Source organism: Echeneis naucrates, chromosome 12 (genome assembly GCF_900963305.1).
Source record: "Echeneis naucrates chromosome 12, fEcheNa1.1, whole genome shotgun sequence".
In the NCBI taxonomy this organism is placed as follows: Eukaryota; Metazoa; Chordata; class Actinopteri; order Carangiformes; family Echeneidae; genus Echeneis; species Echeneis naucrates.
In genome coordinates, this window is record NC_042522.1 from 10,258,397 (window position 1) to 10,272,326 (window position 13,930).

Consider the following 13,930-nt stretch of genomic DNA (forward strand, 5'->3'; position numbering starts at 1 on the left):
AAAAACCAAAAACTCCCACTGATAATGGCAAGGAAGTGGCTGCATGTTAAAATGTTTTATTTATTTCTCACTTGTGTTCCAGAAAATCTCTTTGCACAGTCGGCACCACTTTTACCACTGTTATAGAGAGACCACCATTAAAATGACTAAAATGGTAATAATTTCTTAATGGGCCCAATAATATTAGGAGCCTATAGGAGACGTTTCTTTAAGTAATTGCCTTATTGAAATATAGATGATGATTTAAGAAATTTGAATACAAGATATGAGCACATTAAATATTTGTTTATTTTGTATTCACCCAATGAAACTATTGGCATTATACAGGTGTAGGCCTATAAAGCACATCAAAGCAAATATTATCAAACTTTTTATGGCACATGGAGAAAAAGACGACAGTTGACATGACAGGATTCTGAATTTATAACAGTTTCATTTAATCCTAGCAATGACAGCATGCACAGTCTCTAGATGAATTACACAAGAATTCACAAAAAGTAAAGAACTGATATCTGAGATATCAGATCTCAGCATTCTCCAATTGAGGATTTATCAGTATGTAGTATGGTGTCATTTTGCCATAGAACTTATGAGAAAATTATAGGAATAGGAATGTTTGTTTTCTCATTATAGGGACAAACAAGGGAGCAATGACAAAAGAAAATATATTCATACACAGTAAACAGATAAAATTCAATTAACTGTTTGTATCAGAATATTAATAGATTGTTTTTATGAAAATCAGGACCTTAAGAAATTACTTAAATATAAGTGTTGCAAGACTTGTCTGGTTTCTTTCATTCAGATTCCATAAACCAGAACAATCCGACGACACATTTCAAAATAAATAAATGATTTGAAAATAACCAGATTTCTTTTTTCTTTTTCTTTTTTTTTTCACAGTAGCTGAAGTGATATGACAGTTTATTTTCTCAGGGATCCAGCCACCGAGAACATTTTGAACATTTATACTCAGATGTCAAAAAGAGAGGACAAGCTGAATTTTTTTTCTCTGTTTAGCAGCAAAGTGTACAAGAACAGGAAAAGATGCAGCATGATAGTGTTTTATATTAACACAGGCGTTCAGTGAACCTAACACACTAGTTTCCACATCTGTAAGTGATGGGATTTTGGCGCATCTAGTTTGACTTTCAGAGCAAAGTCAAAGAGGCACAAAGTGAGGCTCACTGTGGCGAAACACATCAGCATGTAACTGTGTCTAGTTTGTGCCACGTCCAATCTGCGATGATGTCTGATGTCTTGACGCGGCAGGAAAGAGAGGTCAAAGGTCAAAACTGCAGGTGGCTGTAGAAGACCACATCATTCAATTCCTCTCACTAGAAAACAAACAAACAGAAAGATTAAGGTAACGAAGGACGTCAGTTAGTGTTAAAATGTGAAAAAATTTTCAAGGCTTATCGTCTCATCCACCTGTTTTTTTGTGAGTCTATGTAGGAATTAGTAATTTAAAGAACAAGCTCATCAGAGATACTGTTATGATCCTTCAAATAAGAATGTAATCAAGGAGTAAAGATCTCCATTGTCCTTACAGTCACATTTCTTTTTCTTTTTTTCTTACACTCAATGTTATCTCAGGGTTAAAGGTTAAGAAGACAGGTATTACATATCATCGACTGTGTGGGAGCAATTAGGCTAAGATTAAGACAAGTAGAGGCCGTTAGACGCATACTTTTGACTTTTTACTATAAATTATGAACCCTTCTGTTTTCTGTCAGAGGCTTTGAGATTAGATTAACTCTGACGGCTGGAGGCTTCTCGCAGAGTAGAACTGCTTAGTGTGGGCTGAAGAACAGCTCCATATAAGCCTGAATAAGGATTTTCTGCTTATGTAAGAGAAGCTCTGTTGAAAGGTTCCTCAGCTTGACACACACATTATGGTCTGAGTGAGGAGTGGGGGGTACAGGACTCAGCTGAGTCACACAATTTGGCCATCACAGGTTAGCAGGCCACGAGGACCCATGCACCAACAACAGCCAGAAGAAAGTTCAATTATATGGTGTAAAAATAAGAAGTGGTTCACAGGAAGCTGTAACATAGTTTGGTCTTTTGAATAAAAGTCAGTTTGTTATGGGGACTTAGTTTTGCCTCATCATTAACAATGTAGAAACATGCAAACTGATTCATCAGAGGGACTGCCTGACACCTGAAAGATTCAAATCAGTGTCATGGTTTATGGATGTCATTGCTGCTTACAGTTTATGGGTGCTCGGACAGAAACCAGTGATCAACTCCAGCTAGGTCGCCTGGGTGAGACTGTGTGATGCTGAAAATGTAGAAACACCCAGTGACCCCTGAGTTCATCGTGACTGATGTTCCCAAATATATTTATATGTATGCTCATGTGGCTGAAGTTATAGTTTTGTTTAGTGAATGCATTTCAGAGATAAACATGCTGTAACAGTTTTAGGTCAACGAAAACATCAAACGTCAATATTTTTTGGTAAATCTGCACAGTAACTATAGTGTAAAGCTGTTACTTGCTGGACTAATTCTTGGCACAACTCTTTAAAGTTCCAGAGGTTTGTTATCATGAGGTGTTTTGGCTGTTTTTGCACTAACCTTAATTAGGTGAAACTATTCCATGCATGTCTAGCACTCAAATAGAAACTGAACACATTGCACAAGAGAGAGAGTGCTCAATATGTGGCTCCCCCAGGGGTTTACAATGTCTTCCCTTAAATACAAAGTCAAAACGTGTCTTCAAAGTTCAGACTTTGACCAAAGCTTAATTTCATGCTTCCAGTATGTGACAGGATGGCAGTGCTCGTCAAACCCAAAGTTAAGATTTAAACGCTCGTCTCTGATGTCACGGAATATATTTCTCAAGAGCAATGTGATGCTGAGGTGGATTAAAGGATGTTACTGTATTTGAAATAATTTTATCATCATATAATTATACCGTCTGGTTTCATATCAATCAAACATATGAAGTAACTAATTATGTTTCGTTCATTTTTTGTTAATTTCATTGTGACAACAATGATTTCCAATGAAAATAAGTTAAAAAAAAAATCTGCAAAGTAATGGTTAATTGATTAATAGGATTATAAAGAATCAGGCTGGTGAGATATTTACTGGTACTGAATGTATTAGTATGAAATACTTCATACCAAATAGACGTCCAGTTCAGACTCTGATTGGCTTCTACTGAGGGGTGGTAGAGGATCGTCCAGAGCGATTGTTGAACTGGAGGCTCGACGGTCCTCACTGTAACATAAAAATCCTAGTAAATATGAAGTATACTCGTAAATAGTGTCGTTGCATCCAATGAATGTTTTTTGGTAATGCTATTATTTCCGAACTCACTCAAAAATGACTTTTGCTCTTCAACTGTCAAATGCTAAAAATATTCAATATATGACCATTGTTTTTTATTTTCCACCTCTATGGGTGAGGAATGTCTCATTTAAACAACTAAAACAACTAAAACAAGGAGGGGCATTTCTAACAGCAGTCTCCAGGTTAAAAGTTGGACGTTTTGTAGGCCCTACCATCCACCCCTAACAGGTCTCTATCAAAAAATCCAGGGTGCTATGGCTGCCAGTCCCAGTACTCCCTCTTTTTCATCTGAGAAACCAGTCACCCAACCACAAGAAATCACTTGTCAGGAAACGATAAACATCATGAAATTAAGTTTATGGGTTTCCACAAACTGTTAGTCACCTTCAGTGACAACTTTAGTCACCTGAAGTGACGTCAAGAATGAAGCCAAACCTCAATGAAAAAAGTGAAATAGTTCTTCTGAATTCTGCAAAAAGGGAAATGTCACATACTATTAGTTCATTAGCACCACCACTTTTAACCAGCCTCTAATAGCTAAGCAGCTATCGCAAGGATTGATGATCAAATTTTGACATTAACTGTGCCCAGAACATGAATTGTAATCCTAATCCAAGACTTTAGTGAACTCCAGAGTTTTCCTTTGGCACCAGCCTGAGGTTGAATGTTCGACAAAACTAACAAAAAAAAAACCTTTGAAGAAATTGAAGCATTTGCTGGTATATTTTTGTCACTTACCTTTTCCTCCAATTTCACATCCCCACTTCCTGTCCTTGCAAATTTCTCTCCGCTGTATTTGTCCTGTCCCTGACTTGTTTTCACTTGGACCTCACAGTCCTCATTTTCATTTTGTATCTCCTTCACTTTGTATTGGTTCACCTTAGTTCTCCACGACCTGTGACCCCTACTGTTAAAGTTTGTCATCCTTCAGCTATTTGGATTTTTCCACATGCTCAAACCTAACAGCCTGAGTATTGAACTATTTTACCAGTGTAAACCTTAAATGTTTCCCTTCATTAGCACAACAGAGCCTTCATCTCTATGCACTGCTGAGGTGTAATTTTTCATCTAAATATGATAAAAATATGAAAAGGTCTCACCTATAAAGCATCTACGTGGTAAATAAAATCATTTCCTAGAGAACATCTTCCTGACTTTATATAAACACTAGACAGTTCAGTAGCTTTTCATCAAATGATGTTATAACTTTTGGGACTTTTAAAATGCAGGGCTTAGGTCTGAGGGCGGCGCACACACACACTACCTTTTTTCACGGCCGTCTTCATCATTTTGGGTGGACTCAAAAGAAACAGCAGTCCTTGGTAGAAGATCTGGTTGTATGGAGGAACTGTACACTGTTGCAACAAGAAGTACTTCAGTGAATTGAAAAGTAGTTGCTACTTTTCATCTTAACTGTGCAGGAGTTATTTCAGCTTACAGTTGCCATCCAGGTTGTCCATGCTTTGAGCCTTTTTCTCTTCTTTCTTCTCTTCCTTCTGTGTAGAAAGGAACTCCTGAGAGGCCGACTTTACTGCGTAGAGGGAACCCTTCTTCCTCTTTGAAGATGATCCTCTTAAAGCTGAGAGTCAAAAAACGTGGGCAAAGGGTGAGGTGAAATAGTTGACCTATCGGGATACAGCACATCTGATGTGTTGACTGAAAAACTTACGGTGAATCTTTTTAAACACAGTTGATCCCATGAATTTCAGAAATCTGTCTGCATAAAAGCTGGGCCTGTGAACTGACACTGTATCCTGAAAAGCAAAGACAGCTCTTAAAAATACACATTCACTCACATACATTGTACATTAACCTGCTAGTGTACTGATCTATCGATGGATGTGAGGTAACATACCCCATCATGCACAAGAGCCTTCCATGAGTGCTCCACCTTCTTAATGAACCTGAAAATATCGAGATGTTTAATTTTTTAATGACAACATTATTGCAGACAGAACGCTGCATTTCTATGTATGTGTTACACTCTGAGCTCACCTGTAGGACTGGAGGATGTCAATGATTCCTAAAAAGATGAGCAAGCTCTCATCTTTATGTTTGGCAGGAATTCCACCCAATCTGAAAAATAAAATAAAACGCATCACATAAGATTTTGTTTAAATATAAAACAGAATTGTACATTTGTAAACTGTAACCATAACCTTTTGGCAATCTGCATCAGTGAAATCACACACATTGTTAATTGTCATTTGGGACCGATCAAACTGGAACAAGACTGCATAAGAAAACACTCCTGAAATAAACAGCAAAATATATTTAAAGTTGCTTTAGAAAGTTAAAGGTAACACCTCGAATTTGTTATGCCATTGCGTTTCTCTGAAGGTGAATAAAATGTTTGAATCATTTTGCTTACTGGAGTAAAACACCTGCTCTAAGTGCCTGGCAGGTGCAGAAAGAACTTTAATATGGAATCAAGTTGAAAAATGAGCTGCTGAAAACTATATATGTACATACAACAGAGAAAGAGTGTTTCTCACGTGTCGTCATCAGCCACAGGTTCAGGGTCCTTCAGGTTGCCTTGGATGGACTCGAGGGCGGTGGAGTAGAGGACTTTCTGTCCCTTCCTGCTGTCACAACGACTTCCTCTGCTCAGCGGCTTCCTGTCCAAAACATGAATCCCCAGCAGGAGACTGTAGTCCATGATCTTAAAGCTCTCTAAGACCTGATGAGGCGAGGAAACTGCATGTGAGCAACCAATAAAACAAGCATCAATCTATCATAAAAATTTGAAAGAAAGCTTAAATAATTCCCACCAAGACAACTATTGTTTCATTATTTGGAGGCTAAAGTGTTCCACATATAGACAGGAAATTCAGCTTTTGAGTGACAAAACAGTATGTGTGCCATATCAAACCATATATTTGTACACAGTTACCTGTAACCAATCTGTACACAGATAAATGTATTCAAATATATAATGCATATTCTTTTTGTTACTTCAGCACACAATGCGACTCCTCCTTTGGTTATCAGGAGAAAGTACAACCTGGTCTTTAGGATGCAACCCTGATTTCTGAGCTCCATACAACACACAAAAGAGAATGTAATGACGTTTGCTTTTTTCTACAGCTCTAAAAAAAAAAAAATAATAATAATCACTGTCTGGTTTCTTTTTCAAGTGCCCACTATAAACCTTTCTTCACCAAACTGTAAATTGATGTCTTCAGCATCAACATGGGCCCAGATGAAGGTACTAAATCAGGATTTGCAGCCCAAAGGTACAGTACAACATAAGCCTCAATCCCTCTGACCAAGCTCTGATTTCACAAAGTAAATGCTGTAAACAAAGAGGCCTTGTTTTCTCCTGTATTACATAACACACTGAGGTCACATACCGAGAACCCCGATAAGAGCATGTTACACACAGCTGTTCAGCCCGATTACACAGGTCAGGTGCTTTGCTTTGCTGGGGGTTAATCCTCTGTTGAGTGGCTGCTATTGTTTGACATTAATGAAATAACAGGCAGATACTAATGGGGTCATCATAACAGCTCAAGCCGCAACGAAGGGGCTTGTCATGGTTGCATAATGGTGTTCTGGTGGTGGAGCTGTGTGATGATCACTGGCTGAATTCAGTTCAGCCAACAATTTGATCAGCAATTTATCACTCAATTATTTATCAAGCATTCTTCATCTCTAATCTGAGTTCAACCAGCTGTCCAGTGTAGCTTCACATTCAGCATACAGAACTAGGAGGGCTATGGAACTTCCCATTCAACTCTTTACAGCAAGAATTGATCATATTTTGGTCAACTTCCCTGTATGCCACACAGCATAGGTTGTTTAGGCTAATTGGTGACTCTAAATTGTCTGTAGGTCTGAGTGTGAGTGAGAGTAGTTGTTGGTCTCTATCTGTCCAGGGGTAACCCCGCCCTCACCCAGTGTGAGCTGGGATTGGCTCCAGCACCACCCGTGACCCGGAAACAGATAGGCAGCAGCAGATGATGATGATGAATTTAAGCAATTTAAAACCTTTCAATCTTAGTAATCCTACCATTTGTCCTTCAGTACTTCCATCAGCAAAAAGTTGTTTTTAGTTCCTAATAATGCTCCAAGGAATTATCCAGACCATCAGCTATTAAAACTTTGGTGTTAGTTTCTTTCAACTCACAGTGTTGAAGTTGTCGGCATTGTTTAAATGCTGTAATATCTCTTTCGATTTTGCTTGTGATGTAACCGAGGAAATAAAAATGTGTCTTCCCAGCGACGATAAATATCTGTAACTCTGCTTAAATTCTAAAGTCCACTGAATGAATCCTGTGTGTCATACAACCCAGACTAAAAACGTCACGGTCCATCATGGCGTTTGAGTGAACGCACCCGACAGTCCCTCTGCAGGGTATTCATCAGGGCGTTGTAGGTGTCGGAGTCAAAGTGCAGGCCCTCGTGCATCTCCTGGAAGTCCAGGTCTTTGAAGGTGGGCGAGGATTTGGCGCGCTCTTTGCGTGAGGCGCGGCGTTTGTACGAAGAACCTTTCAGGTCATACTTGTAGTGCATCTTCATGGCTCGTGGCAGCACGTTGTTCATCACCACAACACGGATGGTGACACCGCCGCACTGGATGCAGTAAAGACCGTAGAACTTGGGCAGCAACGTCCTCGGGTTCTGATTCAGATTCTGAAAAAAAAAAAAAAAAAAGACAAATGCTGTTCAGCTGAGTCAGAGATACTTACCTCAAGAGAAACCTGAACTCTTATTATGTGTGTATATCCTGGGCACGAGATCCAAAGCCTGCAAATGAAATAACATCTACTAATCCCAATGTTAATGCGTTGTCATAAATATGTCCACATCCTGATGGTTAAAATGGGCATGAGAGTGATCAACGTCTGAGAAATGTGCTCATAAGAACCAGCTAATGAGCAAAACAATTTGAAAGACTCACTCCATTAACTGTGACACAAAAATCCTTACTCCTACAGCCAGCTTCATAGCATTCAGCTGATAGACAACAGGCAGCAGCAACACACAGTTTGTTTTGAAGAGAAACACTAAACATAAGCGTAACTTTGTTTGCTTACACAGAGTACCTGTAATCAAAAGTCATATTCAAAATGTTAATAAATGATAAATATGGGCCTGTAGGGAGTTCTCAGCTCACCATGTAGTAACCAGGCAGCAGCTTCTGCAGGAACTCCGCCTCTTTATGCTGCACTGTCTTGATGATGAACTCATCATCGCTGGTGAGGTAGAACCACGAACTGCTGGCCCCCGGATTGGACAGCTCGATCAGAGGCTCGTTGCAAATGGAGTACTGCAATTCAGAATGATGCAATTCTTTCAGTTTTGCACTTATTGCAGTGGAAACTTCCACCACGCTCTGCTGAATATGAATGTGACTGTGTTTGTGAGCGTCCACGCACCAGATAATCATCTGGTTTAATGCCAAACAGCTCTCTGAAGTAGCGAAAGGCCAGTGGGGCATATGTCTTCAGCCGGAAATCTGGGTAGTGATGTGCTGGAGTCAGGTTGCTGCCCTCACTGCAAAATAAGAAAAGAACGTGTTTAAAAAAATCTGTATAAAATTACACAACAATAGGTGCTTCCCACAATTTTACATGTTACAGGTAAAAAAATAACGCAATAAATGAGTCTCAGGGTCCAAGTACTGCTCATGTTGGCTTCACCGTAACGCTGTCAGTGCTTATTGGGAGACGAGAATACAACAACACCATTATTAACATCATTAGTTCAGTTTTTCTTCCAATATTAATTGTCAGCTGCCCCTATTGCTACAACGTGTATTGTAATGTAGTAGTTATCTGCTAAATAATCAGGCTGAACTAACTGACTCCACAATACTTTCTATTATGGTCAACATCATATTAGGTAATATGTACAACATTTTGTAAAAGTTGTGTGATTTGTTATTTGATCCAGAGAAAGTTTCCATAGCAAACTGAACAATACAGTCTGTATGTTACATTTTTATCTTGGTATATGGAATACTGAATAAGTATTCGGTATTTGCACCGTGGATCATGATGAGGTTAGTCTTAGACATTTAGACATGAACAACGGTTCATTTAAAGACCAAAAAGTAGAATTTGTGAGGTCTGTGGGTTGTCGCTATTTTTTTAAAGTAATTTTTTTCAATTGTTTGGAAAATCAGACATTATTTGCTTAAAAAATAATACATGTGGATGAAATCAAAAGGGTGTACCTGGGCAGGAAGACACTCTCCACCACAGAGAAGTCCTGCATGAGGACATCTCTGTCTGGTTTGGAGCTGAGGTTTCCCACAGCGTAACTGATGCCCAGCTGGATGGCTCCTTTCAGGGTGGCTGAGGTCGGCTAACATAAACATAAACAGGAAGCAGAAAGTTTCAATGTTTTAAATGTTTAAAATAACCCAAACAAAACAGCTGAGACCTTATTTTTCACCCACTGCTCTCAATAACTCAACGTTTGATCCAGTTGATGTTATTCGGATTGGGATCTGACATTTTCGTCATATTCAGCTGTACTTCATACTCAGCACTAATTAGCCAAAGCTAACATTGCACGCTATATTACCCTTTTAATCTTGAATTTATTCTAAGTCATTCACTAATAATGAGTGAATGAGATGAGAGATTTCTTCTCATCCCTGGAAAACAACATACAGTACACAACAACATTAAATCACTGAAATACTGAATAAAATATCCCAGTTGGAAAAACGAAGCAAAAGCTCAGTTTATAGTATTAAGTAACTGTTGCCGATCTTGATCATGTAGGATATAACTGAAAGGTTTCATTGATAAATGAAGCCTCGAGGCCAACTAGGACATTTTTTAAACTTCCGTCTACAAAAACTGCAGTTTGTTCTGACTTTCTTCTAAATACTGAATAATTAAAAGTTTGAAAAGAAACTGGTGATGAATACTGATGTTGGCTTACCTTTTTATGATCCTTTGACACTTTAGAGGTTTTGGTTCCCCCTCCAACACTGTCAGCGCTGGCAGTTGACATCTTTGAACGGAATAAAATTGATTAGAGGGAAGCTCTGTCCAGTAGGAGTTCCTGTTTCCCTCACTGGATGATAAACAACCTGACGTGATGATTTACCTTTAATTGGCTTTACCAAAACTGCATTTTTCAGCTGCACCGCTCCTGTAGATGAGTCAGAGTGAAGACGAGTTACACAGTGTGTGCCATTTGCATGAATGTCAATGCAAAGCACATGTCAGCTGGTGGAAAATTGCACAAAGCTGACCAATTGCTGAAGTTGTAGTGATTTCTCAAGGCTTAAAATAAACTCATCTTGTGTCAGAAACCCATGCAACTTCAACAGATTCTGCATTTCAAATCCCTAACAGAACTTACAGTTTAGTGCAGAACGTACAATGTGCAGACCCGTCTGTCTGGAGTGCTGCTGCATTCTGAGGAGACCGTCAGTGTTTGTGTGAGTTTTTAACTCCAGAATTAAACCTTTGAACCCAATTAAGAGGGATTGGAAAATCATTATGCACCAAATCCCCCTGTTTTATAACAGTGTACAGTGAGGACTCAGTGATTTCACACATCCATGGGTAGCGCTGGACTCCCTAAAAGGACACAGGGATGATCAAAACAGAAAGAATAACTCATCTGTTTTTACATCACTTGACTACACAGTATAGTCAATTTAGGATGAGTAGCAGGAGTTTATTTGGGTGCTTACTGTCAATTTTTCAAAATAAATGCAGATAGAAAAAAAACTAGGGCTTTAACTTCTATGTATACACACATTTTGACCAATTTCAAAAGTGAACTAGACATTCATTATTCTTTGTCACAAAATTTCCACAAATTTACCCCTTTGACAGTTATGCATCTTTTTTTTTATATTTGTTCTTACCCATTCCCCTAAACCAAACACTGCTAAAATGATAAGTTGTCAGCTACGAAAGGTTTAGCACTCTATAACAACCAAATCACAAAAGCAAATGCTGCTGGATAGGATTTACAGAAGAACAGCCTGGTTGAAACTAGGAGTTGTTGCGAAAGGCCGAAAAATTGCCAGTGGCACGTTAATCGTGTTTATGTAATAAATAATCGGACACCAAGAATAAAAAGGTGTGAACCAAAAACATTTTTTTTAATTCTCAAGGTTTGCATTAGCAGATTTTTTTTTTCATTTAACACTAAGAACAAAGAAATGAACCACAGATTGACACATTGAAACAAAACCTCCATTACAAATCCTTATCAGCACATAACACTTCTTTAAAGAGGACTCTCCTCTAAATGTTTAAGCATCCTGAGTGAACCTGCAAAATCAAGCAGAGATCCGACCAGACCACCCCATGTTTATTTTAAGCATTGCCTCAGGATGTGGTCTTGTGGTCTGAGTATAAGACTGTTTGTCAAGGATCTACTGTACTGTACATCTAGTTTGTTTGCATATTTGAATTAGAAGCTGAAGAGATCAAGTGGCCTGCTGAAGCTTATTTCTTTTCAAGACTTAGTAATTAGGGGTCTGGGTACCCGATGGGGTTAATTTGAGGCAATGATGGCTTACTTCAGGTTTCCTGTGCAGTCCTGTGCATAGTGAAATCACAGTGGATGATGTAACAACACAACATGGGTGAAAACATGATGGATTAAGTGCTTCTGAATACACCAGTCTGTGTTGTTCATACACTGAGAGATCAGATATCACAGCAAAAAAAAATATATTTTGTTTTTTTTTTTGCAAATAAATCAGATTGCTAATCTCACCATATTATCGACCAAAAATACAAAAGCATTTGACTGTGAATGTTGACAGGTAGTGTTTGATAGTTTCCACTGTAAAATGTTTTTTGGCATCTCACTTTAAAAAAGTATTTACAGGTTTTTACAAGAACACTTATCTGTTTTCTTCTCTTCAAATGACAGCGATAAATGGCATATACATGTTCATGTGCTGGACAGTTTAGCTCTTCAGTACAGCAGCGTTTCATTCGCACTACTTTTATTTGGACAAAGATTCAGCCAGGACGATACCAGGTGCTATATGCTACTGCCAGCATGCTAACATGTTCACAAAGACAATGCTAATATGCTAATGTTCAACAGGCATAATGTTTACACTGGTCACAATCATAGTTTAGTGTGTTAGTGTGGAAGGTTAAGTTATTATTATTTATCTTTTGTGGGCCATGAATATTTGTAACAGATTTAATATGATTCCATGCAAAAAGTTGATGAGACATGAAAACACAAAAATGAGACAGATCAGAAAAGTCCATCAACACTTTCATTGTTTTGTCAGCAAAGTACACCTGACCTGCTCAAGGTGGACTCGTAGATCATGACTATTTACGGTACCCCATGGGGCCCCTGAATATTTGCTTTACATTGATTCTTATTCCATTGTAAAGTTGTGGAGATATATACTCAAAACCACAAAGTGAGAGGGAACAAAAAAAGTCCTCCGAAGCAGGACACAACTTCTGACAACCATCAATGTTTTGAAGATATTTTAAGTGAAAATATTAATAAATAACCTAAGAAAGGAGCAAAGGTCACCAAAAGGATTAGTGCTGTGATTCTGCTCCATGTTTCATGGCGATTCATCCAGTAGTTGTGGAGATATTTCAGGGTGGGCCGAAGTGAAGGACCAAGCAAAAAGCAGTGTGCTCAAGTGACTCAACTCAAGAGTCCACACGTAGTGGAGGCCATATTCTTTTATTTTAATGTACACTGATGTAGTAACGCCATTAATGGAAATGGATTAGTACAGACAATATAAAGTCCGAAATCAACGTAGTCTTTAACACAGCAACACAAACTAAACATCATAACCTTTTTGGAGGTGCTGGACTCACTATAGACTGCATACGTTTGGCTTGATTCAGCGCAGACACTGCATGCACACTGCAGCCCTTCCTTTGCATACATGTAAATGATCAGAGCCCCATTTTACTTTCTGTCTCTGACTGAAGGGAAGTAGAGCTAATTTCCTCTTGTGATACGATCATCAGCTCCTCTTCCCCCTGAACGTCACACAAGTGTCCCACAGGCTTTGTGACAGCACAATTTTTCCTCACAACAGGAGACAATCACACCAAGTCTGTAGCTGAGAGCAGGGATTCTGACACAGACATAAATTTGACAGCTTCTTCCCTCGATAAGCAAGTTGGCAAAAGAACACCATGTTCACTGAGCAGAAATGAACGTTGCCTTACCTCAACAGACATGGCCGGACCCAGATGGAGGTGGGATAGGTGGCGGTCACTGAGACAAAGATGACAGGTAGATGCTGCGTGATAGAAACGCTCTGGCACACTGACTGACTGTGGTGAAATGAGGTGAAGTTTTGCAGAAACTGTAGAGCATCCTCACCACTTCCTCCCTCTCTCTCTTTCTTCCCTTCTCGCTCTCTCTTGCTCTCTCTCCGCCTACCTGTTGTATTATTCCACAGATCTGTGAGTCAGACTGAATTGCACTTGTTTGTCTTTAAGTCTTTTACATTCAATTAATTCAATAACATGGATGTTTTATTTGGCTTTAATTTGTAATGAGTTTTGTTGTAATGTCTTTATGTGGAGACTTATTATTGAGAGAATGATAAGGGTTGTATAATGTGAATCCGTTCACTAATTTATGATTTAAATTGATCTTTGTTGTAATGAAAATTATTTTATTGATAGTTAGAAAATGT

The 13,930-nt window shown here is 38.7% G+C and overlaps 1 protein-coding gene across 2 annotated transcripts; it reads right to left on the reverse strand.

Moving 5' to 3' along the window:
* Positions 1–270: 270 nt before the first annotated feature.
* Positions 271–13,599, reverse strand: pip5k1ba (phosphatidylinositol-4-phosphate 5-kinase, type I, beta a). Of its 2 annotated transcripts, XM_029516071.1 has the most exons (15): positions 13,455–13,598; positions 10,369–10,413; positions 10,201–10,272; positions 9,482–9,612; positions 8,682–8,799; positions 8,420–8,572; positions 7,639–7,935; positions 5,796–5,980; positions 5,296–5,376; positions 5,156–5,204; positions 4,970–5,054; positions 4,739–4,879; positions 4,565–4,655; positions 3,132–3,228; positions 271–1,337 (listed from the first exon to the last, which is right to left on the reverse strand). In XM_029516071.1, exons 3-15 carry the CDS (start codon positions 10,270–10,272, stop codon positions 1,335–1,337), a joined length of 1,503 nt encoding a protein of 500 aa, XP_029371931.1. In that variant the 5' UTR covers positions 10,369–10,413; positions 13,455–13,598; the 3' UTR covers positions 271–1,334. The 2 variants fall into 2 exon arrangements, with proteins under 2 accessions (XP_029371931.1, XP_029371932.1); XM_029516072.1 differs by lacking the exon at positions 3,132–3,228 and having other exon boundaries at positions 13,455–13,599.
* Positions 13,600–13,930: the final 331 nt, after the last annotated feature.